This window comes from Poecilia formosa, unplaced genomic scaffold, assembly GCF_000485575.1.
Source record: "Poecilia formosa unplaced genomic scaffold, Poecilia_formosa-5.1.2 Scaffold80, whole genome shotgun sequence".
Taxonomy (NCBI): domain Eukaryota; kingdom Metazoa; phylum Chordata; class Actinopteri; order Cyprinodontiformes; family Poeciliidae; genus Poecilia; species Poecilia formosa.
In genome coordinates this window covers 731342-759122 of record NW_006800019.1, presented here as the reverse complement: position 1 = coordinate 759122, position 27781 = coordinate 731342, and the positions used below count along the sequence as shown (strand labels likewise).

Below are 27781 nucleotides of genomic sequence, written 5' to 3'. Positions count from 1 at the left end.
CTTGTTCAGGAATCACATTTTTCACTTCTTTTGCTGACAGTAAAAAGTTTCCGTCTTTGCAGACGTCTTCCAATACCAAAGTTTATAAAGATCCTCACTCAACAAGGGTTCTTAGGTTTTTTTTTTTAATCTCTGAATGAATTGGGTAGATAAGAAGCAGAGTTTTTTCCTTGATTGTCGTTGATCTATTGCAGGGGTGCCCAAACTTTTTGAGTGCAAGATCTACTTTTTCTCTCACCAGCCGCCTGAGATCTACCTCATGACACAAAGACATAAAAATTGCAAATTAAACTCTATTGACTTATTTTATATGCAAATATACATAAGTTATAGCAGAAATAATAAAGTGACAGAAAACCTAATCCAGTTTCTTCCTCAGTGAGATTCTGACACTGGGAGGAGGTTGCTGGTTTCTCAGTCAGAAGCTGGTTGCAAACCTGAGGCCAGCAGCTGTTGGTCAGTCATGGTAGATCTGAAATTTGGGTTGATGACCTCAATATGAGAAACTACAGACTGATAGGAGGAACCAAAGAGCCCAGTAAAGGTAAAGGCAAATCTTCTGAAGTCAGGATATAATTAATTTAATTTCACATAATTATCGTGGTAGAATTTGTTAAAACTTAATGAAATATATTTGCCCTTTGATGTTTGTTGTGACGTATGCTCACAAATAACGAGGTAATCAGTCCAAGTTTGTCATTTATTGAACGTTCAGAAACTACAGCAGGTGTGATGAGCCACAGCAAAGGTAAACAAAGGTAAAACAACCCGAACAGACGACCAAATCAAAACCACTCCTACCTCTCTCTATCGTTTCCCGTTGCCGTGGCAACCGCCTGCGCCCCGCAAACCGAGCAAAGATTACATTAAAAACACAACATTCAGTCCATTACAATATTAGGTTTCCAGGCTTGATATTTATTTCTCAATTATTAATAAGCCTCTCATGAACACAGCGATGGTTGAGTAGCTCATTTAAACTCCTGCTCTGCTCGTCAGTCGGTCTTTGAGTCGCTTTTTTTTCTCCTTTTTTTTAATGGAACTGAAACGCACTGAATTGCGCAACACCTTGTTGAAACAATAATTACTGAGATTATTCATTTTAACATGTTTCGTTGACGTTTTATAATTATTCTTTTTTTAATTAAGCTACAAACGTTTAGGATCTTGGTGAATATTTTTGATAAGCCAATCAGAAGAGGAAGTGCTGCTCTCAGCATCCTGGCGGCGTTCAGTTTGTCACCTGCCGAGATCGACTCTAAACCTTTCTGCGATCGACCGGTCGATCGCGATCGACATATTGGGCACCCCTGTTCTATTGGCAGTCTGTCAAATATAGGAACTCGTTGTAGTAGATGAAAAGTTTAAGTAAGCTTGTACACATTTTTGAGCTTCATAAAATAAAAATAAAATCAAATAAAGGTTAGGAACATATTCCGTATAAGTGAGAATAATCTTGTCACCTCTGTATTTGCTGATGGATTCAAAACTACTACTTGAATCGGATTAAACTTTTTTGTTTTTTTTTCGCTGTAATGAGTTAGTGATTCCAAAAAAAAGTGCCAATCTGAATCAACAAGTCAGACTTAAATAAAACTCTAAAAATAAAGTTTTATGTGCTGGATCAGGCAGAAATTATGTGAAAGAAAATCATCCAGTATTGAACAGTAATGTCAAATTTCTAAGCTGCTCTGTTTTACGGCACATTTGTTTTCAAGAACAGATCAGAAGATGTGAACAAATGTTTTTTTCTTGGATCTTTCGAAGCGTCTGAAAACTCTCTGGCTTCAGACGGACCCTGCAGGAACCTTTATCTGTTACTTTTGTGGATTAGCCTTCAAAGAAGCCTGTGATGATAATTGTTTTTTTTGTTTTTTTTGTTTTTTTTAGTTTGGACCAACTTATCATTGCTGCTTATCGCTTCTGCATCACCAGTTTAACAAACCGAGTAGCAAATGGGCTCTGAGAGGAGGTTGTTGATTTATGAACTGGAAGTTGCATTTCACCACCTTCCTGTTGTTGTTTTTGGTGTCCATTTGGTTGTGTTGAAAAGAAGAGATTGGAAGTTATTTATCTTAGCAGCCTGACTCAGACATCGGAGACGAGGAGACATGCCGTAGGTTCATAGTGGAGAGCGCTCAGGCTGCCTCTAGCGGAGGACAGAAAACCTGGCAACGTAAGCTCTTGATATAACATTGTTTTAGCAGCCCGTAATTCGAGACGGACGCAGTTTAGGGAAAGTTTGAGCCATTTTACCTTTTATTTGTCCTCTCCTTACGTAACTTTTTTTTAGAAACAGTCCTTTAGGTGCTGAACATGACTTTTAGACATCTGAGGATCTTTTTTTTTCTTCTGTGTGATTACAATGAATATAAAGTCTTAGATGCTTTTGCATTATGCATTTTACCTTTGTAGTGAAAGGTCAGGGAGTTAATCAGAAATTATGAAGTGGTTTTATTTTGATTCGTGCTCTGATGGTGGTTTTTTCCCCCTTCTTGTCCTGTATTTTCCCAAAAACACCTACACCATTGTTTCTTAATCCTGCTTATGTCTGTACAGAAGGCCCAGCGTCAGAATGAGTGAGGCTCTCTGTTTCTTGTGTCTTTTGGCTTGGTAGTGTGTGCTTCGCTGCTGTCCCCTCCTTCCAGCATCTCTGTGTGTGCACGCTTTGTTATCCTCGCCCGGTTTGGGTTACCTCGCCAAAGAGCGAGGAGGCCGATCGGGTGTCCGCTCTGAAGAAAGGGGGGCCGTGTTTTCTCACACTCCGCTCCGTCGCTTTCGGTTCGGCGAGACCTTACCCCGGAGTTGGACAAGCCGCTGAAATTACGCTTAAAACAAACTCTCTGCGACAGTGGAAGTGTCAGATCCGCACGTACCCTGCGACAGAGCAAATCCCGAAGCGGCTTTTTGGTTTCCTGAAGAGTTAACGGAAGTCCCTGCAGCTCTGTGACGGCAACAGCTGAAGCTCCCATCCTGTCTCCTCTCATTGTGTTTCTCTGCAACGGAAAAAGAGTTATCCAAACACACAGCGCTGACAGAAACATCCATTATTATAAAACTGGACGTTAAAGTCTGATGCACACCAATGATATCAGATGTGATGGTCATTCTGATCAGCCCCACCTCCTGGAGTCATGGTCTCCTGTGCAGTCGGTGTGAGACATGTGCGCTACGTCAGGCAAATATCCAAAAGCTGGTTCTATGTTTACCTCTTTCTGTCCTTCTCAGGGCTTGTTGAAGTTATTTTTTCCAGAAGGACATATTTATCTTGAACTGCTTCCAGTTATTTCTGGTTTAGTGGGGACTGGGCATCACTTTCCATTCTAGGGTTGCTTATTATGCTTAAATAGTCATGCCAGCTCCACATATTCCTACTGTTTTCTTTGCCTCCTTGTTGGCTTCTTTTTTCTGGTTTTTTTGCTGGGAATACAGATCCACGGAGCTTATATTACTCATTATGGAATGCTTCAGTATTTTTATTTCTTGACCATTTATTCATTTATGGTACTCACTGATTAATGATTGCACTTTTATGCAGGCAAATTCCCCAATGTTGTTGTTTTTTTGTTTTTTTTTAATGGAAACAGTTTTTAAATTTATATATTTTTTAGCTAATCTACTGCAGAAAATTAGTTTTACCAATGTTTTCACAACGCCTGGATGTCTTCACATTTTTGGCATGTTACCAAAACAAACTTCAATGTATTTTATTGGAGTTTTGTATGACCGAACAACACCGCGGAAGAGAAATAAACAAAATGTCACAAGTGGAATATGCATTTATTGTTCAGCCACCCTTGCTGTCGTGAGCCGAAATCCTGTTTATAAAATGAGCTCAAAGATGTAGACTGGTCAGACGAGAGCAAAACTGAACATTTTGTACTCTTCTACTGCATGTGGTGGAAGAGTAGAACTGATCATTGTCATTCTGAACACACCAACATTCTCCCTGGTGCCACAAAGCGGTGGCAGCATCATCCTGAGGGTTGGCTTTTATCTCAACAGGGACAGGGAAGCTGGTCAGATTGAATAAAGGACGGAAGGAGTTAAATACAGGCTAAGAAAAACCTGACAGAGCACATGGAGTATGGCTGAAAATGCATGATGAATAAGCATTTCATATCAGTTGAAATCAATAATTATTGATTCATTTTTTTTGTTTTAAATATATGAAATACTGCCAGACTGTTGGCGTTACACAACTCTTTTATCCACAGTTTTCACTTCACACTGTTGTCTTTTATTTTTAAGCAGTTATGAGGCTCGGCAGCAAAAACTGAAACTGCTGCTGTGGAAGTTACTCAACAAGTTGTTGCTAGGTAACCAAAACGTGTGAGTGAGTTGCTAGGTGACCAAAGAGTTGAGTGAGTTAGTTTATATCACCAAACTTGCTTAGCTGACAGTGAGAGGTTGAGCGGGTAAAGTCTTCCCTCTGCCTACATTCCCCAGAATGCTGTGCAGTTCTGGATAGAAGTGAATAAGCTATAGATTGAATACTGTATTCTATCAGATGTGTTATCTGTTGGTATTGATCATATGTCTATCGCGATATGTATTGATACTGATTAGATAGAGGCTGTAAAACAGACCTAAAATCCAAAGAATACTTTTGCACTCACGGTAGAAATTATTCTCAGTTCATTGTCTGTAGAAATCATACATCTCGCAGTAAACTTGGATTCTTTGGTCCCTCCTCCCTGGACTCTGTCCTGATGAGCAGAGAGACTTTAGTGTCTGCCGTCTGGACTGCCAGCGGCTCTGTCCAGCACGGTGAGCTCTCCAGCCACCCACTCCTTTCCCAGTGAGCCGACAATACCCAAGTCTAGCCTGCGAAGCCTATCAAATTAGATATAGACGCACATTGTGACAGAGGAAGCATTTTGGCCAGGGGTGGATAAGGCAGAGCATAAAAGCTTTTGTCGTGTTTTTGCTATTGGCTCAGTGTACGTACGTACAGTATTTCTATCAGGAAACGTTCCACTCGAGGTCAAGGAGGAAACGTTCTGTCACTCCTCTCCATTTGTATCTTTTGGGGTGGGCTTCTAGCTCCAGCTGCCGGTCATAAACTCATCTCAAGGCTGATTGTAAATCAGTTCGGATTAGGCGGCTGTCCGGTCGGAGGGGGCAGATGGCGCTGCCCCGTAGAGTCGGATATCTGCGCTGGGACCCGGGGGGTCAGCGTGTGACTTAAGTGCTCCGCCGCGTCCTTGGTAGCTTTACTCGCCTCCTTAACCAGTAACATGACTCTCTGAGCTACTTAAACTGCTCACTCTTTGAAACCTTCCCTTTGTTAGCGGCTCCAATATCCTCCCTGCTTTAGAAGTTACACCCTCACCTGGTCGGCTTGTAGGCGTTTGCTTCACAACAACCATGTGTCTAGATGATGTGGGTTCTTTTTCATTCACTTTACAAGAGCTAGCTACCACAAACCAATTGTACTGAATCATCTGTTAACCCATTAGTCCGTAAAATTAAGTTGAATAGTACTCAACTTTTACCCCCCCATGACTTTCATTCTGCTTAAGTGGGAGAATTGACATTAAAACCAGTCCGTCCGGTTGTGCCGTGTAATTTGTTTTACTGTATAAAAAGGACCACAGGGTATAAACTGACCCTACCCACCTGCTATTGTTAGTGACTCCACATGAAGGGAGGGGGTGGGGGGTAGCAAAAATTAGCTCAAATGTCAAAAGGATGGGTATGGCAGAGCATCAAATCAGAACAAAGCCCAACACTGGATCCTTTGTACGGTTCAGATTCAGGTCCAGCCAGGAAAGGCTGCACTGGGAGGAGAGGATACGTGGGCAACATAACAAGCACAAACATTTTTGGCATTTCTGCAATGTTTTTCTCCTAAAATGGGCTAATGGATCTTAAACTTTTTAAAGCGCTGCTGCTCACTCTCCCACATAAAATGACCTCTTTTAGCTCCTTCTAAACACAGGAAGTGAAAGATAGCATCACTGTGGGAGAAAGTGAAATGAAATTAGCTAAATTGGGTTACTTGGCTCAAATTCCCCAAATCTTGTCGGGAAGGAAACCTCTCCTATGGCTTTCTGTCCCGCCATTGTTTGCAAGAAAACCGTCTTACAGTGGAGTTAATAACACCTCCGGCTCCACGCTCTCACCTGTGTTTGTTTACACCACCAAAACCTCCCACAGCCATTATTAAATACCTCATATATCACTCCTCATAATAACGTCTCTCTGAATTGTTGTCAAATTCTATTATGCACTAATTGCTCGTCAGTCAAATACTCCCATGTTTTTGCCTCTAATGAATAGTTCTGTCCGTGAAATCATCCAGTCATACACTGAAACAATGCACACGTTATGCTTCCTTTGTTCCTTTGTCTTTGCCAAATGGATGAGTATCTCTCTGTGCATCTGGTCTCCATGTTTTCCAGTAAGTCAGAATTGAATTACTACAAAAGGAGACCTTCCTCCTTGCTTCCTTGCCCTACAGTTCTACTTGAGAATGCACCACTGGGCAGGAAAACAAAGGGAAGCAGTCTTCAGGGTTGGACAGATTCTAGAGTATTTTATCCACAAGTTCTCAAATAGCAGTAGAGCTGGATTTGTTTTTTTTAAAGCTAAGAAGAACAAGTTAATATTTAAGCACAATCTAGATTTTGTAAAACGTCCAATAGATTTTGTCAAAAACATCAGTTATTAAGGGATGGATACATGAATACATCAGGACGCGAGAAAAATCGACTATGAAATAAAAGATGACACAAATGAATTGGTCTAAGATAAAAACCAGAGCTGTATTAGAGTTATTGTGCTGGTAGTCATTTTGAAGGGTTGGTTACGCTTCCATGAAAATATGCCTGTTAGATTTTATCTTTGCACATTTGGCCACTCCACATTCTATAAACTCTTGTGAAGGTTATAAGAATTTCTGCTTGTGCTGGTTTGTGTTGCGATCCTTTTTAAAGACATCAATAGAAGCTTGCTGAGGTCATCAAAGGTCACCCTGCCCAAGCACATGACCTAAACCAAACACAGCTGGTGTCAATCAATTGTGCTATGTTGGTTCTGGTTTGTGCTTTTTATAACTATTGTGTGGCGCGATTGTCTTTGGTTTATTTTTGTTTGATTTGGTTTAATGTTGGCCAGAGCTGACCGACCTTTGATGCCATCTGTAACCTTTAATCAACGTCTTTCAAGTAATAGCAGGACCAATGAACGTTTTTGGCAGCACCAGCATAGCCCAAACAGTGATCTTCACTCAGCTTACGCTGTGTGGTTTAGCACAACATCTGCTCCTTTTTTAAAACTTGAATGAACTTTCAATTGCAACGTTATGTTTTTTGTTGTTTTTCGCTGCTGCAAAACGGGGAAAAAAAAATGAAATCCTTGTCTTTGTTTTCTAATAATCTCAGTACTTCACTTAAAATCATACGAGAAAATTTGAAGAACTTTACATTTCACCTCCACGTCCCTGTGCCCAGACTCTCCACCCTTGTCTGTCACCATCCTGCCTCGCTAATGGTGGAGTTCCCATGTGAAGATTTAAAGGAGGCTCCCTGTTTCTGTTTCTGTTTCTGTCTCTGGCTGCATCCACACAGGCCCCCATAAACAAAGCCAGACCACCAAGCATTAAATTTACATCTATCCTCCAAAGCATGGCTGCAAGAGGGCTGCCCAGTCCTGCTTTAGTTCATCGTTGGAAAGAAAGAACCGAGCCAAAAGTAAAAGCTCTCGATTTATGGATCAGTCTACATTAGAAAGACCGTCTAAGGGTGGTGAGATATATAATAATATTCAATAAATTAGAATACATTTGTTGGTTTACGTCAGCATCTCAGTTCACTAAGTGAAGCAAATGTAAATTAATTGCACACAGGCTGATGTTTCAAGCATTGAACATCTGGTAATTGTGAAGATTTTATTGTTTTTTTTTTTTATCTGACAAATGAGGAGGCTCGTCAGAACGCACATTTTAATTCATTATATGACTGTAGATCCTGACCGAATGAAGGAGATCCAAGATGGAAGCAGTTAAACTTAGCTTCCTTTGTACATTGGCTGCTTTAATATCATATTGAAGCAGTCTGGCCTTGAAACACCTTAGTGTGACTCTGGAACGAGATAATGAGGATCGCCGGTGAGAGGTGTGTCTGGGTTTAAGCCCCTCCTTGACCTTTCACCCTCTCCTCTCAGACTTGGATAAAGTGGTAGATGGAAACGTAAAAGTTGCAAGAAGGAAAGAAAAGAACAAAAAAAAAAAAAACAGGAAAAAGAGTTGACGTTTGACTGTGTGTGGCAGCAGTGCAGTTAAAAAAAACCGTTCAGAAGGTTTATCAAAGAAACATACGGTTGGGAGATGCCGCTCCTCTGCTGCGAGCGAAAACCATCTCAGACTGCCGGAGGTGACATGTCTCCCCCAAAAAGAAGCAGAGGAAGAAAGAGCGTCAGACAAGAGAGAAAGTTTACTGCCATAAACTACCACTATAAACAGGACACATTCCTTCTGTAATTCTGAACATCTGGTATGCATGTCGCTTCTCCCCCTCCAACCCCACCCGTCTCTTCTGCAAGAGGCTTTAAGTCCAGTCAAAATATTCCACGCCTTGGCATGGTTTTCCACCCAGTTAAAGCCTCTCGAAGCCTTCTCATACATTTTTTTTTTCTGTTTTTAGAACCTTGTGACATAAATCTATGCTCATGAAAATCTGCAGTTATTAGCTCTTAAACCGCAGAGTCACGCCTTGGTTACCAACTTCGCTCCTTACAAAACAAAATTACTCATGTTTTATTGATAGGCTGAGCAGGCGAGTGTCTCCTGGGGAAATTAATTTTAAAACTGTCACAAGTGACGTTGCGCTGCTTTTCGACAACAGGGGTGGTTGTCATAGCGGCAAATATACAGTTTTTATTATTATTATTATTATTATTATTTTATTTTATTTTTTTTATCTTCCAGTAGAGGAAAAAAATGTCTCTGAGCATCTCATCTGGAGGGAAGCAGAGTGTTGTCTGGTCTGGAGACTGAATTATAGCTGCAGGTTAAGAAGTCACGCCGACAGACAGTTTGTGGCTTTGCCTGTGTCATGCAGTGGATCCTTGGGTTCATTGAGCAAAAGGAAAATGAAATTATTTCTTCTTACTTTTTTTTTTTTCTTTTCTTCAAAAGAACTGCTGAAGCGGTGAGTTTCAGACACTGGCAGGATCCCTCCTATTGTTGCGCTTCCTCATTTTTAAGATTTTCCCCCATCTATCCCTGTTTACAAGCATTTGGCTCAGAAGGAAGCAATTAGTCAAAAGCTTCTGTCATACAGTCAGCCTATATAGATGTGTGTGCATGTGCGTGTGTGTGCGTGTGTGTGTGTGTTTTTTCTTCTTCCACGGTTGTCATGCGGACATGAACTGCTGAAATGGTGCGGTCTAGGAACACAAATTGAAGCAATTAAGGTTTAATTTGAGCCCAGTAAACAGGCAGCCTCTGGACATCTCCTACGGTGTTGAAGTGTTTTCTTTTCTTTTTTTTCCCTTTTTCACGGCTGCTTTAGATAACAGGTCTGGCAATGAGCCTGGGCTCTGATAGCGGCGTGTTGTGGTGAAAAACAAACCGAGACTCAGACTGGAGGAGATGCGGATCATCTCCTGCAACAGGATGCGGAGTCAACACAGGAAGTGAGGTCACGGTCCAAAATTCTGTCCCGTGTACCGCTACTGGCGCCACAGGCCTCTCTGCACAGCGCTGCTATAAATTGGCAAAATAGAGAAAACGTACATTTGTCGCCGTGCGTGAAATTAATGGTCAGATTTTCTGTGTTTTTTTTGTTTTTTGTTTTTTTTCCAGAATTCCATGAATCTGCCTCCGGACAAAGCTCGGCTCCTCAGGCAGTACGACAACGAGAAGAAGTGGGATTTGATCTGCGATCAGGTGAATTCACGCGAACGCTGCCTCCTAAACCCGCACTGATGCTGCGCGTACAGCTGCCTGTGCAACTCTGCCTGGAGTAAACTCCCATTTTGATGCCTTGTTGTGCTTTCAGGAGAGGTTTCAGGTGAAAAACCCCCCGCACACCTACATCCAGAAGCTCAGAGGATACTTAGACCCAGGAGTCACACGAAAGGTGGGAACATAAATTTTGTTGTCTGGAGGTGGAGCTGCACTGACTTTTGGCAAATCCAACAAAGCAACTAAACAAACTAAGGAACGAAATCTGCTTCTGGTCCAGTTTGTTTACAAATAGCTTGGATGACTCTGTGTGTTGCAGGAATGCCTGACCATTGTCACATTATAACCAGAATCATCAATATATTTCATTTTTATTTTATACAATAGAAGAACAGCATTTCAAAAGTCATTAAATATAAACATCTGAAAAGTGTGGCATGGATAAGTGTTTAACCTCCTGTGTTCTGATACCCCTAAATATAAGCGACGTCTCTGTGAATCTATACGTCAGTATAAATACAGCTGTTCTGTCAAGACAGTGCAGAAGTTGGAGAATGATGATGAACAAAGAAGGAACGCAGAAGACGGTTCTGGTAAAGTCTAAATCAAAGTTGGGTTATAAAACAGTGTCCTACACTTTGAACATATCGCTGAACACTTTTCAGTTTTCATCCAAAAGTGAGAACGGCGTGAAACATCTGCAGACCTGTCCAAACATGGCTGCCGTCCTAAACAGGGACAGACTGGGCAAGGAGAGCAATAAACAGTGAAGCATTACCGTTGGCTCTTTTGGCTCTTTACTACATGTCAGCAACTCAGCCATCATGTGGACGAAGGTGATCTGGTCACATGAGACCAAACTCGACTTTCTTGAGCCTGTGCGCAAAACACTGTGTGAAGGAAAACTGACAGTGCACTTCTGGATGGATGCAAACTGCATTTCGTTGCTTTGTACTTGTGACATGTGCAATGACAAAGTTGAATTCTGTTCTATTCTATTCTAAAATGAGCACACCATCCCGACGTGACCTGTGGTGGAAGCATCATGCTGCGGGAAACTGATGGATGGAGATAAATGCACAGCAATCCTGGAAGAAAGGCTGCAAAAAACTAAGACTGTAAAAGATTGAATGGCTTAGAGTTTGGAAATTGGTTCTGCAGTGTATAGACTCAGTGAAGCTAAATGCAAATGCATGCCGCACATTTCAGATATTGTTTTGAAAAGATTTCGAAAGCTCTGCATTTCCTCTTTTCTCCACTTCAAAATGATACATTACTGAGTTTTATCACATAAAATCCAAATATAAAACATTGAAAGCTGTATTTGTAATTTCACAAAATGTCAAAGGGGTGCGAATACTTTAAGGCACTTCAGACGGCAGGCTTTATCAGAGACGAATGTGTGAGTGTACATGGGTGGAGTATTATCTTAAAGCAATGTGTAATCTGTCACTACCCATTAAATAACAGTTTGTCATGATGATGAATCTGCGGCTAACTCTGTTTTTGTCATGTTTATCAGAAATTTCGGCGGCGTGTGCAGGAATCCACAAAAGTCCTGAGGGAGCTGGAGATATCACTGCGGACCAACCACATTGGGTAATCAGCTCTTATCTTCTGATGAATTGCACAGCTGTATTTACTGGTGCTAAAAGCTTTTGGGGGGGGGGGGGCAGGTAGCCGGGGGAACTTTACTGTTTTTCTTTTGTGAAGACGATTCCTTTGTGGGCTGCTACACGGTCCCAGAGCTTTAGTGTCCAGATCTCCACGTATTGTTCTAACTGACCAAGCTCTGCAGCTCTGCCTCACGGAGCTGGTCCTCATAATGCCCAGATGGTAGCCATTGTGATGCCTCCACACTGTTAAGCAGGAAGCTTTGTTGTTCTCACCAGAAGGACAGGAAGCCAGGCTGACCATGGGTTAGCGGGACGCAGTGGACGGCAGCAGAAACACAAAGAGACTTTTCTATGTGGGCATTTTGTTTATTGTAGAGCAAATGCAACATTTAAACTGTATCATGCTTTTTTTTTTCTTCTTCTTCTTTTTACTGATTCGGACCATATAAAAAGAGTGTAAAAAAATCTGTTTTAAAGCATTAAAAAAAAGCACAAAAGACAACCAAGAGAAATATTTTCAGAAGACTTATGTGGGCGGGACTGAGCGTAACAGATGTTGGTTTATTCTGCACATCTGTGTGTGTGTGTGTGTGTGCGTGCGTGTGTGTGTGCGCGCGTGTGAGAGCGAGAGAATCTGGGGCCTTACTGTGTGTTATTGCTGGCATTGCCAAGACAATCAGAACTGGCAATAGTTGGACAGATGTAGAGGAAAAGAGTGAGGGGGTCCCAGGCTAGAAGGGATACAGAGGTTGGGACAATAAGCTGATGATCTTTGCCTTTCTTCTTTTTTTTTTCCCTCTGCTCCTCTTCTCACCCCTCTTTCCTTCTCTCCTTCCTTCCCTCCGCTTCATTTGAGGATCTTTATTGGTTTTCAGGCCGACTTATCCATCGGACGACTAGCAGCCGGTAATCATATCCAGCGTTTCAGGACTATTTTAAGAACCTTTTACCCAAATCCTGCCCCCCTGAAGTTTCCTGAAGAGAACGGGGAGGAGCTGAGCAGGGGTCTGCGGGGGAGGCAGACTAAATATTGTGGAGTGTCAGGGGCTTCGACCTGAGCCCACTTCTCTGCCATATGCCCTCCGCATTCTTTCGCTGGGTGCAATGGGAATTCCTTTGTTTAGAGTTGGTTTCTATCCCTGGAAATCTGAAGCATTTTGTTTCCATGGACCTTTTTCCCCCCCGATTCTTTCTCTCTGGCCGGGGAAAACGTCTCAGAAAATATCCTCAGCATTTCTCTGGTGTTACTCTAGTTGTGTTGCCATGTATACTTTGGCGTAACGCAAGAATTGCTTTAAGAGTTTATAGAATTTGGAAGAATCGCAGTGTGACATTTAACCTGACGGGTTGTAGACGAGCTGAAAAGTTATTGAAACAAAGCTGAAAGCACTTTTTTTAAAAATCCCCCCTTTTGCAAAGGAAACTCTGAAAACTGTCAACCTTGTTTAAAGTTGTAATCTTGAAAGGAAAGGCCAAATAAAACTGTAGAAGAGTCTGATCATGAACTACATAAAAGCAGCTAATTTGTAGTCCAGACTTTTCTCCTCTTGACCTTATCATGTGACACATGCACATAAGAAATGGCAGGAATAGGGGCTATCATGTCTTAAAGAATTAAAACAGAAAATTAATAAAAAAAACTTTTATGTTCTATGTAGTGACAGAATGGCATCTATAAACATTTTTTTTGTCTTGCCACAGACACTTGATTGGATTGTGTTGCATTTAATTGCACACATACACTGTAGCTACAGTATTTATATACATATAGCATCCATAATTCAATACATTACTCTTGCACTGAGCCATTTTAGTGCACAGCCTTTTTAAAACATCTCATTTTGTAAATTGTGAAGAATTGGTTTCATCTTCTGCAGCCTTTGTTCTGCCTTAAATCTTTCACATTTCCCCTTTTCTTTCTAGAGTTTTTGTCTCTCTTACTTGTTCGTTGTATTTGTGCGATTAAAATGTCAAGAGCAGATCTCAAAGTGTAGCGTGAAGGCGTGTTCCTGAGTTTGGTGACCCCTCTGTGTTTTTATGCATCACAGGTGGGTCAGGGAGTTCCTCAATGATGAAAACAGAGGTCTTGATGTCCTGGTTGAGTACCTCTCCTTTGCCCAGTGTGCTGTCATGTGAGTACACCCACACCTTCACACCTCTCCTGTCTAAAACCTTTCCTGAGGAACTGGGATTGGCCTGGAATCCAGCTGCCGCGTCCTGTAGAGCTTGTGGGGACGCTGCCTGTGCATCTGAAATGTCTTCTATTTGGACCGTTTTAAAAGCTTTGTTGCACTGCGAATGTACATCTGGACAGTTGCTACATGGTTTAGCTTTGAGCTACATGTTGCCTGAAATGAATCTCTGTGCTAAGCTTCATCATGCAGCTTCCCCGTCCTTCGGTACTCCTGATAACGCCTGGCTTTCTACCAAGCTGCCTCGCTAACCTTGCCTCCCTCATCCCTCGTCTCCCTCCCCTGTGCCTCTGTTGTTGGCTTCCTCTGTCTGTCTGTGCGTGGCCCAGGTTGGATTTTGAGGGGCTGGAAAATGGGGAGGATGGATTCTTGGACAAAGCTAAATCATGGAGCAGGTCCATAGAGGATCTGCACCATACGGGCGCCCAACCCTTCTGCAACACGCTGGTGCGCTCTGCCCGCCAGTCTGTCCTGCGGTACGTAACTTTCCCCCGCTTTTAGCTCGCCCTCCTGTTGGCCCTCTGTGCTTTCCCCTTGAATGCTGTAAACATGAATTAGCATGCAAGTCTCGGGGCTGTTGTCTCTCAGGAGTCTGCTTCGATAAGTTATGGGGTTAGGTTATCGCTTTCTCAGTCTCGTTGTGCATAAATTCGACCAAACATAGAAGCTGAGCGTCTTTGACCTTTAGAACTTTGTGTCTCTCATTGTTAATGGCTCATCCAGCCAGATGTGCATCCTCTCTGTCTACAGATGAGAGCCAGCTGTTAGCAGCAGCATATGTCTGGCAGTTACTCCTCATTACTGCAGCATACCAAGGAGACGAAGAAAAGTTAGATGTTAGGGGTGACGAGAATGCATATTTGAGTGAAATATGAGGCTTTATAAATGTAAAATTTTAGATAAAAGCTGCTTTAGTATAACCTTGTGTAAAAAGTGCATCTCAATAAATTAGAATATGATCGAATATATAATTACATGTCAGGAATTCAGTTAAAAAAAGTGAATCCATTATATAGTTTCATTACACACAAGGGTAATACATCTAATTCTGTAAGTGTAGAAGATCATAGCTTACATTTACAAAAACCTAGAATTTGGTTTTTCCAAAAATTGCAGAATCTCATCAAACCAAAAAGGAAGACAAAATATTTTCAACACAGAAACGTTCTGCTCCCCCCGTGTTAAGGTCGGCACAATGATGGATTCTGATGATCCGTAGAGCAAAAACGGATTGTGGTAGAAGCTTTCACAGTGCTGTATCCAAACATAACATGGAGAGCTAAGTGGACAGAAAAAGTACAGTAAAACAAAAGTTGCCAAGCAATCGGGTTAACAGAATTGAGTCAATTGTGAATAGTGCTGGACTTTTGGACTGATGAGTAGTGCAGTAGAGCTCCAAGGGTTTTGGGTCCACCGCTAATGTATTACATAACCATATTGTTCGGTCGGTCAACATTTTTATACTAAAACTTTTTTTCATTTTTTGGGTCTCGTGTTATATTCCTCTCCTCATCGAACCCAATTTATGCCAAAATAAGCCTTTTTGTAGACATGTTTTTGTAATGATTTTACTATTATAAACGTGTTTCACTTTTTAAATTTAATCAATTAAATAAATTACTTTTTCATTTGACTCTAATTCAGAGTTGCACCTGTACATATTGAGATATTAATGAATAGACCAGAAAAAATTAACGTAAAAGCGTGAAGCAAAAGTGTATGTACTGTACATATGATGACTTTGCATAACAGCTGTGTATGTGATCTCACATTTCGGTCGCCTGGCAGCAGAAAGGAAACCAAACGTTTCCCATAATGCATCTGCGACCTCAAAAAAAGTGTTTTTTTTTCCCAGTCCCTGTTCTCTGTAATTTTCTCGCTTTCTGTGAGCCACTCTCATACCAAGTCTTTAGGAAGGCAGACAACCAGCAGGAACATATATCTATATATATATACATATATATGCATATATATAATAATCATGAACTCGAATAAATTGCTGGAAGATTTCAACTTGTAACTTTATTCCATCTGTTGCAGCTACGGATCCGTTTCAAACAGCAAAACCATCAAGAACTCGAGGCTCGTGAGCCAAAAAGATGATGTGCACGTGTGCATCATGTGCTTGAGAGCAATCATGAACTATCAGGTATACAAGCGGCTGCACCTGCATTTCACGTTGCACGGTCCTGCTTGGTGCACAGTCTGACACGGATGGGATGATGCGTTTCCTGTGCTGTCAAGTGTTGAACACAGAGATTTTTTTTTCTTTTTTTTTCTTACCACATCCTGCTCACTGTCTGTTTCTCTGTCTCTCCATGCAGTATGGCTTCAATATGGTCATGTCTCATGCACATGCTGTCAATGAAATCGCTCTCAGCTTGAACAATAAGAACCCACGGTAAGAACCTGTGGAGCCCCGGGGCCCCTCCACAACCAGGCCGGGCTGAACAATAGGTGAAACCGTGCAGCCAGCTCATCCGATATGCTTCCTCATTCTCTATGGGGCTCGGCTTCTCTCTGAAGTCGAGGATCAGAGGCACGCTTGCAGGCTGTAAAAGGAATGTTTACTAAAGAAAGATTAGTGGTGAACCACATGATTGACCACTTCATAATGAAGAGTATGAGACCAAACGTTTGAAAATCAGTACAACAAAAAACAACTAGTTTTGTTTAATACTGGATGTGGATTATAACTTATAACTTTTTAATGTTCTTTATATTAATATTTGTTTTTTGTAGAATTTTCAGAGTAGCTTTATATTCCAGTGTTAGTTTAGAATGTCTTGTATTTATGAGATTCTCTTGCACTTCCAGGACGAAAGCGTTGGTCCTCGAGCTCCTTGCTGCTGTCTGTCTTGTTCGAGGAGGTCATGAAATCATCCTTTCAGCTTTTGATAACTTCAAAGAGGTGCTTAGTGCAATTTTGAACTAATTATAAGAGACCTGCTTCTTTCTACTTGTGTGTTTTTAATCTAGAATCTAGGACAGGGGGTTCAAACTACCGCCATCTACTGCTTTCTAAAAGAACAGCAGGTTACTGTTTAATAAAAGTCCATTAAAAAAAAGTTATTTATTACGGACATTTTTTATGAGCATAAAAAAATTATTTATTTGAAATTTCTAACTTTAAATTTGATTTGTAAAAAAAATTAAAGAACATTGCATAGAAGATGGAATTCCCTGCGGAAAGAAATTGACGTTTCTCAAATTGTCTGTCTTCAAAATACAGTATTGCATATTGCCATGGATATAAATTTAGGGATAGTGAAAGTAAAAAAATAAATTATATATATATATACTACTCAAAAAAACAAAGGGAACACTCAAATAACACATCCTAGATCTTATTGAATGAAATATTCTCATTGAATACTTTGTTCTGTACAAAGTTGAATGTGCTGACAACAAAATCACACAAAAATCATCAATGGAAATCAAATTTATTAACCAATGGAGGCCTGGATTTGCAGCCACACACAAAATTAAAGTGAAATGTTCCCTTTATTTTTTTGAGCAGTGTGTGTGTGTATATATATATATATATATATATATATATATATATATATATATATATATATAATTTTTTATTATTTTTTTAAAGCACTTTTTAATGTGAATTTTAGCATTTTAGCACTTTTTATACATTTAAAACATGCAAATTATTGTTTATAATGAGCATAAGACCAAACTTAAACGTAATAGACTGTTTGTTATTGCTGGCATGTGGCATAACACAAAACGCCAAAGACACAAATTTGCTCTCTTACAAACTTGTCACAAAAATTGTGTCGCTGCACCTTTTTCATTTCAGGTTTGTAAAGAGAAGCATCGCTTCGAGAGATTGATGGATTACTTTCGTAGCGAGGAGGGAAACATCGACTTCATGGTAGGAGAAGCTGTCCTTTACCCTTACATGTTTCTTTTAGTATCAACATAGGTTTTGATCAAATACTCCGTTTCTAGTTGGCATTAACTTAAAATACGGTTCGTACTGGCATCTCTACACAAGTAAAAACTCATTTTAATGGCAGATGTTAATGGAAGACTCCGTGGATTTGGTGTCATTATCCAGATACAGATCACAGTACCAGGTATAAATGGAGTCTCGGTCTGTTTGCGTTTGTGGCCTAGGTTGCGTGCATGCAGTTTATTAACATCGTGGTCCACTCAGTCGAAGACATGAACTTCAGAGTCCATTTGCAGTTTGAATTCACCAAGCTGGGACTTGATGAATACCTAGAGGTAAGGAAACCATTCATTTCGAGCCAAAACATTTAAAACTTCACAGAGATCGTACATGAGGTGCCGCTGATTCCTAACCGGCCCTGTTAACGTCAGAAATCGAAGCACACGGAGAGCGACAAGCTGTCAGTGCAGATCCAGGCCTACCTGGACAACGTGTTTGACGTGGGTGGCCTCCTGGAGGACGCCGAGACGAAAAACGCGGCTCTGGAGAAGGTGGAGGAGCTGGAGGAGCACCTGTCCCATGTAAGTGCACCACCCAGTCTGGACCACCAGCGCTGCTCTCGGTGCCCGGTGTTGTGCCTACTTAACTTGGCTGTCTCCATGTGGTAATTAGAAATCTACTCTGTGTTTGCTTTTCACAACTGGTTGGAGATAATAATTGGGTGGGGGGAATGCGGGAAAATAGTGTGTGAGGAACAAAGTTATTATTGTCCTTGCCACGCTGTGTTCAGTGTGTTTTTTTTCTTTTTTTTTTCCAATCCCACGCCGCTGCGCTAAAGGCCTCCTTCACTTGGGAGAAGGTCGTAGGCAGTCCTGACATCATTTGAGGAATTTCATAACAAACCCTGCTGTCAGGGGCCAGGAATGGTGGGGGAAGATCAGAGTGAAGATTCTTGGTGCATTCCAGAGCAGCACGTGTAACGCCATCGAAATCAAAACTAAAAGCTGTGTCATGATCGTGCTGCATCGTTCTGCTGGCTATAATCTCATTTCTTATTGATGATGCGGCGTCCAGAAGGGAGCGGAGCTGGGGAAGATGCCCTCTCATCACCCTGTTACTCTCTCCATGTCGTCTTCTCAGGTTACTGAGAAGCTGCTGGAGGTGGAGAATGAAACGATGATGAAAGTCGCAGATTTGGAGAAGCTTTTACTCCAGAAAGATAAAGACCTGCAAGTAATACGGGTGAGCTCTAGTTGCTATGGTATAATTTTTTTTATTTTTTTATTTTTTATTTTTTGCCGTTTTGCCTAAGTGTGGCTTTGAGAGTTTCCTATTTTAGTAAATCTGTTTGAGATGAGCTGAAATGAAAAGAAAGGAAAAAAAAAAACAAAAAAAACGAGGTCACAAGGAAACAGGATGTTTCTATAAAGTGCCAGAGCCCTCATAACGTGCTCTTTACTGCCCCCCGGTGGCTGCTCAGGAGACGTACGAGTCGACCAACACCCAGGTTAACACCCTGAGGAGGATGATCAAGGAGAAGGATGCTGCGTTCCAGAGGCAGGTCAACATCGAGCGGCGGCTGCTGGAGCTGGAGCAGCAGGGCACCATCCGTTTGCACAAGAAGCCCGACGGCGACATCTCCATCGAGCCGCTGGGCGTCGGCGGGGGTGGTGGGGTCGGGATCACTTTGGGGAACGTCGGCCAGCTGATGTTCGGTTCCTCGGCTGGGCTGACAGAACCCGGAGGACCAGACACCAGCTTGCCACCCGCGAGTGAAGCTCCACCGCCTCCTCCACCCCCTCCACCACCTCCTCCTCCTCTGCCTTCTGCTTCAGGTGATGCATGTGAAAGTTTTCTTGTTTTACTTTACGCTCTCAGAGAGCATCTGGTTTCAGCTCTTTCATGCCAGAGCAAAGTGACGGGTCACAGCACTGTGCAGCTGACCCAGACAGGAAATGGGGGTTGGGGGGACAACAACAACAAACATTTTCCTGTGTTTTCAGTTATTTACATTATTAGACCATGTTTGATTTAGGAGCAAAATAAATATTTTGCACTGAATAGAAAAGTTACACCAGTGGAAATATAGCGCATACTGTTCTAATATTAGTTTCTGCATTAATCACAGCTAATATTAGTTTCTGCATTAATCACAGCTGTTCCGGTTCCACCGCCTCCTCCTCCTCCACTGCCAGATGCTTCTCCCTCTGTCATCATGACCCTGGGTCTGTCAGGTGAGATCAATGGAATGTTCTTTGTTTTGGATGGTTCTAACAATTTACAGCCTGTTTTAACATCACTTGTGTGTTTAAAACCCCCCTCCACAGCTATCAGGATCAAGAAGCCAATCAAGACGAAGTTCCGTCTGCCCGTATTTAACTGGACGGCCCTGAAGCCCAATCAGATCAACGGCACCGTCTTCAACGAGATCGATGATGAACGTGTGCTGGAGGTACATCCAGAAGAGACTTTGTTACATGTTGTTTTTTTGGGGGGTTTTTTAACATTCTGGTTTAAAATGTTTTTGGAGGCGGTAAGAAGATAGAAACAGTTACAGATCAATTGATTTAAAAAAAACAACAACAAAAAAAAACATCTTCCTTATCATCCTGCTCAATATTTGTGGTGGTAATGTAAATCTGGGTGAGTGGCTAAAAGGCAGATTCCTCTGAGCTAAATCATTATTAAACCCTTTGTAAAATAAAGTTGGGACTGCTGCATAAAAGCTATTAGAACCTCTGATCATCTTCTGTAGCACATTTTGTCCTCTCTGTGTTTTTTTAATACTTAGGTGAAAATGGTTTAGTTGCACTCAGTGTGGAGGGTTTGAAATGGGTCTTTCGTATCCGTTTAGAATCAGAATGCATGACGTATTTCTCATGCAGGAGCTGGATCTGGAGAGGTTCGAGGAGTTGTTTAAGACGAGAGCCCAGGGCCCTGTTGTGGCTCTTTCTTGCACCAAGAGTAAAGTCTCTCAGAAGGCGGTGAACAAAGTCACTCTGCTTGACGCCAATCGGTCTAAAAACCTGGCCATCACGCTGCGAAAAGCCAACAAGACCACAGAGGAGATCTGCAGAGCAATTGAGAAGTACGCATCTCCAATAAGCTGAACAAAACAAAACGGTTACGCACTGGACAAGGTACAAATGAGCGCTGCTATTTTTGCAGGTTCGACCTCAAGGCTCTGCCTGTGGACTTTGTGGAGTGCCTGATGCGCTTCCTGCCCACCGAGGCGGAGGTGAAGGTGCTCCGTCAGTACGAGCGCGAGCGCCGTCCGCTGGACCAGCTGGCCGAGGAGGACCGCTTCATGTTGCTGTTCAGCAAGATCGAGCGGCTCACCCAGAGGATGAACATCATCACCTTTGTCGGGAACTTTGCGGACAGCGTCGGCATGCTCACCCCGCAGCTCAACGCCATCATCGCTGCGTCTGGCTCGGTGAAGTCCTCGCCGAAGCTGAAGAGGATGCTCGAGGTTGGCGAGGGTTTCCGTAGTGGCTTTTGTGCGGCTTGTGTTTGTTTGTTTGGCTGGGGAATAAAAACTTAGAACTCCGCTTGTCTTTTAGATCATCTTAGCTTTGGGAAACTACATGAACAGCAGTAAACGTGGGAGTGTTTATGGCTTTAAGCTGCAAAGTCTTGATCTGGTGAGTTTAAAACAAGGAAAATCCAGCCAACAGCATATTGCTTGGTAGTTTTAGTTTTTTTGCTGATGATGATCTTTTTTTTTTTGCTGTGCAGCTGCTGGACACAAAATCCACAGACAGGAAAATGACTCTGCTCCACTACATCGCTCTCATTGTGAAGGAGAAGTACACAGAACTGGCCAACTTCTACAATGAACTGCACTTTGTGGATAAAGCTGCGGCGGGTGAGTAAGCTCCAAACCTTTACGGAGTTTTTAGTCGATGAGGCTTTAAAGTTGCTGACCTGCGCGAACTGCGTGCAGTGTCTCTGGAAAACGTGCTGCTTGACGTTCGAGAGCTGGGCAAAGGCATGGACCTGATCCGAAGGGAATGCAGTCTCCATGACCATCCGGTGCTGAAAGGTTTCGTCCAGGCCAGCGATCCGCAGCTGGACAAGCTGCAGCGGGACGCCAAGACGGCAGAGGTACTGATTCTAAAGCTCACACTAAATATCCAAAGAGATGCTGCAGGGGGAAACAAAACACGCTTTCAGCTCTCTGACGTCTCGCACGTAACCACTGTTTGCTCCTGACTCAACAGTGTTTACAAACTGCGCTTCCACTCTCCTCCCCGTCGATTCTAGGAAGCCTTCAACAGTGTGGTGAGCTACTTCGGGGAGAGCGCCAAGACGACTCCGCCCTCGGTGTTCTTCCCCGTGTTTGTGCGCTTCATCAAGGCCTACAAGGTGAGCCCCGGCGACCTCCTCTCGCCTCTGTGTGCTGACACGCCGCAGTCTTCTCTGCAGGCCTTCTGGGAAGTTCCCTGTTTGTTTTAAGCTCCGCCTCGGAGCGGAGAGGAGCAGAGTTTGGCCGCCTCTTTGTGCCACAGGACGTGGCGTGTAGTCTGAAGGCAAATAACAGGAAAGGCCAGCTGGGGCTGACTTTAGAGTTGCAGCTGTGGTGTTTAGACTGCCCCCCCACACCCCCACCTCTGAGCTTTTACCCCGGACAGCCGCGCCCAGGCCCCGCCACACAACACACATCCTGGGATTGTTCTCAGACTGGATTTATGGGATTTGCTTAAGGAAATGTACAAGACACAGATTTAAGGGCACAAGTGTCTGTTTGAGTTCACGTAGAGAGTTGGACAGTAAGTCCAGATTTATTGGGTTTGTCCTTACTGAGGGACACACGAGGTAACCTTGACAACAATCCAGAATTTCGTTGGGATAAAGTCTCAATGCTAAACCAGAACCCTGAAAATGATGTTTAAAGTTTTAGGTGAATACAAAAAACACAATATAGTGGAAATTTAATCAATCTAATTTATTCAATGTTTTATAAAACCTTTGGATTTTGTCCCACAATGTCCTCCATAAAATTATGTTTAAAAAAATAAAGTACATAGCATAAGTATTCACTCCCTTAGAACCCTACACTTTATTTTATTGGGATTTTGTATTGACCATCACGAAGTCGCACATAATTGTGAAGTGAAAACATTTTACTAATTAAAATCAGGAAATGTTTGGCATATATTTGCATTAAGATTCTTGGATCTTTGATACAAATGTATGCCAACGGCATAATGATGCCACCACCCATTGTGGTGTTGGGTTCAGTGTGATTTGCAGTGTTGGTGTTCCACCATGCATGAGCTGAGCTCGTTCTTCGATCTGCTTTCTGTGTCCTCTGTGTGGCTTGTGACCAACTTTAAACGGCACGTCCGCTAGCTTTCCTTCAACAGTGGCTTTTTTTTCTTTCTTTTTTTTTTTTCCGTGCTACTCTCCGGTATCTGCAAATCTCTACAGCTCCTCCCGAGTCACCTCTTGGCCTCCTCTCTGGTTAATTGCTCTGTTTGCACAGCCTGCTAGCTTATTTAGATGATTTACGGTTGTATCAGATTATTCTGACCTTGGACTGAGGAGCGCTTTATGAATTGTTCAAAGCTTTATTGTTTTTAAATCATAAACTAAAGCTGTTTTAAGCTTCTCCACAGCTTCACCCTGACCTCCCTGGTTTGTTCCTTTTGTCTTCATGATGCAATTTGTTCATGAATGTCCTCCAACAAACCTTTTATGCCTCAACACATTAATTTACGGATAGTTCACTGTTTACTAATGAGATGACTCCTGAAGGCATTTTTTTTTTAATAATACACAACACACTTGGATTTTTTTTTTTATCTTCATAAAAACAAAAAAAAAACATTTATCACTTAGTTTTTACTTTAGTTATTTGAAGAAACGCTAATACCTTTGCTGCACATTTAAAGTTTTATGACGGCTGGTTGGCATAATGCATTTTGCATAGATCATGTCCTTTGAGTAATTTGCGACTGCTGAATGTTTTCGCCCACCATTGGCTGCATGTGTGGGCCACTGATTGGTCCAAATTGCTGCTCTCTGCCCACAAACACATGGCAGGACAGATTATGTCATGTTTGTGATCTTGTGATGCTCACAGCCAGTTTTCTCACGTTATTAGATGCACAAAGTGGATTTTAGCTTTTCTTTTATTCATAGGTTTTTTTTTTTCAAACTTGTCATTAGTGTGTTGTGTGGTAATGGAGTTATTGAGTTAATAAATGTGAAAATAAAAGGTGATTGCACTTAAAAAAAACAATCATAAAAAAGGAGAAATGTTCTCATCTGCTTCCCTGAGTACGGTTTCTGCAGTTATTTAGGTTTTGTTTCACAAAGATATGTGACGCATGCCTTCCCTGTTTATGTTGGAATTCTGAACTTGTGCTAAAATGGGCCACATAAATCTGTTGACTTGGATTTATTTGAGTTCATCCCCTCCCCCCCCCTCCAATATTTCCCCATCTCAACAGGATGCTGTGGAAGAAAACGAACTGAAGAAAAAACAAGAGGAAGCCATGAGAGAAAAGTTACTGGCTCAGGAGGCCAAACAGCATGACCCCAAGGTACAGTCCAAGCTCAGCCGGATGAGTCTTCTGCAAAGTTTACCCTGTGCTAAAAGAAAAACAAAAAAACAGAAGAACCGTCAGAAAAGCCTAAATCCTCTCTACTGACGCAGGTCCAGGCGCAAAAGAAGAGACACCAGCAGCAGGAGCTGATCGCAGAGCTGCGGAAGCGGCAAGCCAAAGACCATCGACCGGTGTACGAGGGCAAAGACGGCACCATCGAGGACATCATCACAGGTGGGCCAGAAAGAACCATTAAAGGGCCCCACGTGGGTGCCGGCAGCCGCCCCGGTGTTCCCAGGCTCAGGATGACTGTGGTCATCGACTGCTCAGCTCCTTTGAAGTGCACCTTGTGCTACATACTGCAGACACCAGCACATCTGGAGCACAGCAGCGCATAGCAACAGTTACCGGCTGCGTCATAGCGAGGCGTCCGGCCAGCTGGGAAATTTACGACACTAGAGTGTTTTTCTGTCAGATGGGCAATTTGGTGCAAAAGTCTTTAAACCCGCTCCCCACCGCCCCTGCTTCTGCAGCATCGGTGTGCGCTCAGTGATGTTTTTGTTGTAATCCATAATCACGCTCTAAGATGTCGATAATCTAAATGTTGCATCAGTATTAACTTTTACGATGTCAGTAACGGCTTTTAATCACTGGGCAGTAGGCATGGGCCGGTTACTGCGAATTGACCTAAAGCAGAGTTTTAAAAGTTTAAAAAGGATTTCAAAACCACTAAACTGTTGCTATGGTTACAATCCCTTTTAATTACATGCCAGAGAAAGTGATAGTCATCTGAGTTTTCTGCAGTTGCATGAAGCATATAGTGAATAGGTCATCCTCCTTATTGTTCCTGTGCACTGATGGTAGATTTCAGCTACAGTTTTCCTTAAAGAGCCACCAGTTGATTGGTCAGGAATTATTATCTACCAATCGACCCTGATCAGTGATCCATAAGACGCATTTTCCCTTTTCAATAAATTCATTTTTGTTTAATACAAATCTGGTAAAAGTCAGGGACATATAATGTGACGTCTAAATAAGAATGTTTTGTAATCGCATCTTTTTTGTTGTTGTTGGATTCAAATCCATTTCTTCTATCAAAGAATCCTGCAGCACATTTACAAATTTTGTTTCATAGTCCAGTTAGGGAAAAAAAAAAGATATTGGTTACACTGGAATCAGCAGGACAAACCTTTAAAACAGAAAAGCCTTGTTTTGCTTATAAAACGAAGCATTTGGTTATATTTTAAGTCAAAAGAACTGAAATATTCTAGATATTTAAGTTTAACAAAAACAGCAATAAAATTTTAGCAACAGTAGAAGTTATTGTTGCATTGCGTATGACACGTTGCGTCATACGTTTTTGATTAAACCTTTAACTTTAATACGGCCATGCTGTGGTATTTTGTTTCTTTTTACAAAACGTCCACACTGTGAGAATCTCTCACCAGCCCATGCCTATTGAGCCACAATAAGGACCAACCCAACTAAAATCTGAGATTTATTTTTTTCTCATTTTACCCTCATAGAGTATAAGGCTTTTATTTTATTTTTTTTTAAAGCAATGGATTCCAGAATGTTGATTTCATTTTGTTGCAGGTTTACTCATTTTCTACATAATATGAAGTCAGTTTTGTTCCCCAGGGCAAAAGGCAGTGTGTCAGTGTCTCAGGTGTGACGTGTTCTTCTCTTCCTCCTCCCGCCCCTCCTTCCCCCAGTACTGAAGAGCGTGCCCTTCACGGCCCGCACTGCTAAACGCGGCTCACGGTTCTTCTGTGAAGCCAACCTCTGCGACGACGCCAACTGCTAGCCCTCCCTCTCTCTAATGCCAAGGTTGTCCAGGTGTCTCCCCGTATGACTCTTAACCCCACTGTGCATGAAGCATGATCCCTATCCCCCTCACCTCCAACAACAACAACAACAACAACAACCTTGTTAACTAACTTGGGCCGTCTTCTTTCGGTTGCTTGAGTTTTGTTTTGTTTTTTGTTTTTTTGTTTTTTTCTTTCAAGATGGCTTCTATCAGGCGTTTGGTGATAGGAGGCAGCCAAACCTCTTGGGTTGGAATTTGAGAGAAGCAGCTGCAAAATAATGTCGACATGTTTTTTTTTATTGTTTGTTTGTTTCTTTTTCTTATAAATGAACAAAAAAACCAAAAAAAAAACAACCTTGTTGACACACTTATGTTACAATCAGTAATGCAAATAAGCATTCATACAGCATGCATGGCATATATTGCTCTGTAAGGCACTTTCATGTAATCCTGAATAGAAAGAGGTTTGGCTTAAAAACGCCAGTTTTATCCAGTGAGACTAACTTGTTTGGTGTTTGGTTTTCTGGCTAATGTATGACTTTTTCCGCCCCCCCTTCCCCTCTTCAACCGCTGCTGTTTATTCCACCCTCCCTCCAGCTGAAAAGAAGATTAATGACAGTATTTCCCACTCCTAAAGAGCGGGTAAGGAAGGTAGCCTGGCTTGAAACCCGGCCCGCTTGGCCCTCAGGCCTGTGTGCTGCTACAAGTGATGTCAGCTGCTTCAGCTAGTGCTTCACACAAACAAACAAAAAAGAAAAACAGCTTTGCAGCACTAAAACGTATTTTCCCACAGGAAAAAAGTAAAAAAAAAAAAAAAGACGGCTAACGCTGAAGCCAGGTAATGGTGCATAAACGAGACATAATATGCCCTAACTTTCAACTGACTCATAAAATCTGACTTTCCTCCTCCCTGTCAGAGGTGAAGTTTAATAAATGTCGCCTGAAGGTCATCCTCATCCCTCTCTAAAATGTGTTGCATGTCGTCTGGTGTTACCACGTCCGCCATGTTTGTCTTTGCTAACTGTCCTCTGCAGCGTGCTCAACAGCTGTTTGGTCAGCAGGCATGGGGAAGTAGAAATGCACATTCATTTAATAACACAGTTTTGATTTTTGTTTTTTTATGTCAAAAGCGACTATTGGCCTAAACGTTGTTTTCTAAGTTAGTTGACCAACTAAAAAGCTTGTTGATCACCGTAACGTAAGCAGTGCATTGTTAGCATTGAAGTGTTGCTCTTTCTGCATCCCCAAAGCCTTGAATTTGTCTTTTGTTGTATTGATGAAATTCAAGGTTATGGGAATCTTTCATCTACTTGTTGGATCGTTTTATGCTCTCATTCGGGTGTCGTGCCTCACAAAAGTATTCATACCCCTTGAAGTTTTCCACATTTTGCCATTTGACAACCACAAAGTGTGGCGTACATTTGCACTCAGCCCCCCCAGAGGAAACCATTGCTTTCAGCAGTGAGTGAAGTGGTGGAGTCCACTTTCATGGACACAGTGTTGTGAAGGCTGGTGCTGAGGTTCTTGTAATCATGTTTTCAAACTCCTGGTTTACGACAGAGATTAGGGCCAGACTATTCTCACAATTAAAAAATAAAAATAAAATAAAAGTCCTCATATTATGATAATAAAGTCATGATTTGTTTTTGTCAATTGCCACTATATTAATAAGCTGAATTGAGTAATATTATGAGAATAAAATCATAATATTTCCAGCATCGAGTTGTAATAATGCAAGAATATAGTTGTAATTTAATGAAGCCTTGTAGCAGCACTGCTTTTAAAA

At 42.0% G+C, this 27781-nt stretch overlaps 1 protein-coding gene across 6 annotated transcripts in view; it reads left to right on the top strand.

Annotated features, from left to right (window-relative positions):
• Positions 1-27781, top strand: part of fmnl3 (formin-like 3) — a 39512-nt gene that overhangs the window by 7721 nt on the left and 4010 nt on the right. The window contains exons 2-26 of one of the 6 annotated variants that reach the window (XR_001662687.1): positions 9812-9895; positions 10008-10088; positions 11436-11512; positions 13578-13661; positions 14051-14197; positions 15762-15870; positions 16046-16122; positions 16539-16632; positions 17536-17610; positions 17856-17966; positions 18063-18212; positions 18772-18873; positions 19112-19466; positions 19788-19865; positions 19959-20083; positions 20517-20719; positions 20800-21103; positions 21195-21275; positions 21370-21499; positions 21578-21738; positions 21898-21999; positions 24090-24182; positions 24296-24419; positions 25901-26015; positions 26593-26637. Coding sequence is in view for 5 of the 6 variants with exons in the window: in XM_007556571.2 (XP_007556633.1) it covers positions 9812-9895; positions 10008-10088; positions 11436-11512; positions 13578-13661; positions 14051-14197; positions 15762-15870; positions 16046-16122; positions 16539-16632; positions 17536-17610; positions 17856-17966; positions 18063-18212; positions 18772-18873; positions 19112-19466; positions 19788-19865; positions 19959-20083; positions 20517-20719; positions 20800-21103; positions 21195-21275; positions 21370-21499; positions 21578-21738; positions 21898-21999; positions 24090-24182; positions 24296-24419; positions 25901-25992 (3039 nt within the window). In the remaining variant the exon portion in view is untranslated. Of the gene's footprint in view, positions 1-9811; positions 9896-10007; positions 10089-11435; positions 11513-13577; positions 13662-14050; positions 14198-15761; positions 15871-16045; positions 16123-16538; positions 16633-17535; positions 17611-17855; positions 17967-18062; positions 18213-18771; positions 18874-19111; positions 19467-19787; positions 19866-19958; positions 20084-20516; positions 20720-20799; positions 21104-21194; positions 21276-21369; positions 21500-21577; positions 21739-21897; positions 22000-24089; positions 24183-24295; positions 24420-25900; positions 26025-26592; positions 26638-27781 lie in introns of all 6 variants that reach the window. The other 5 variants (XM_007556573.2, XM_007556571.2, XM_016673639.1 and 2 more) reach the window with 5 other exon arrangements.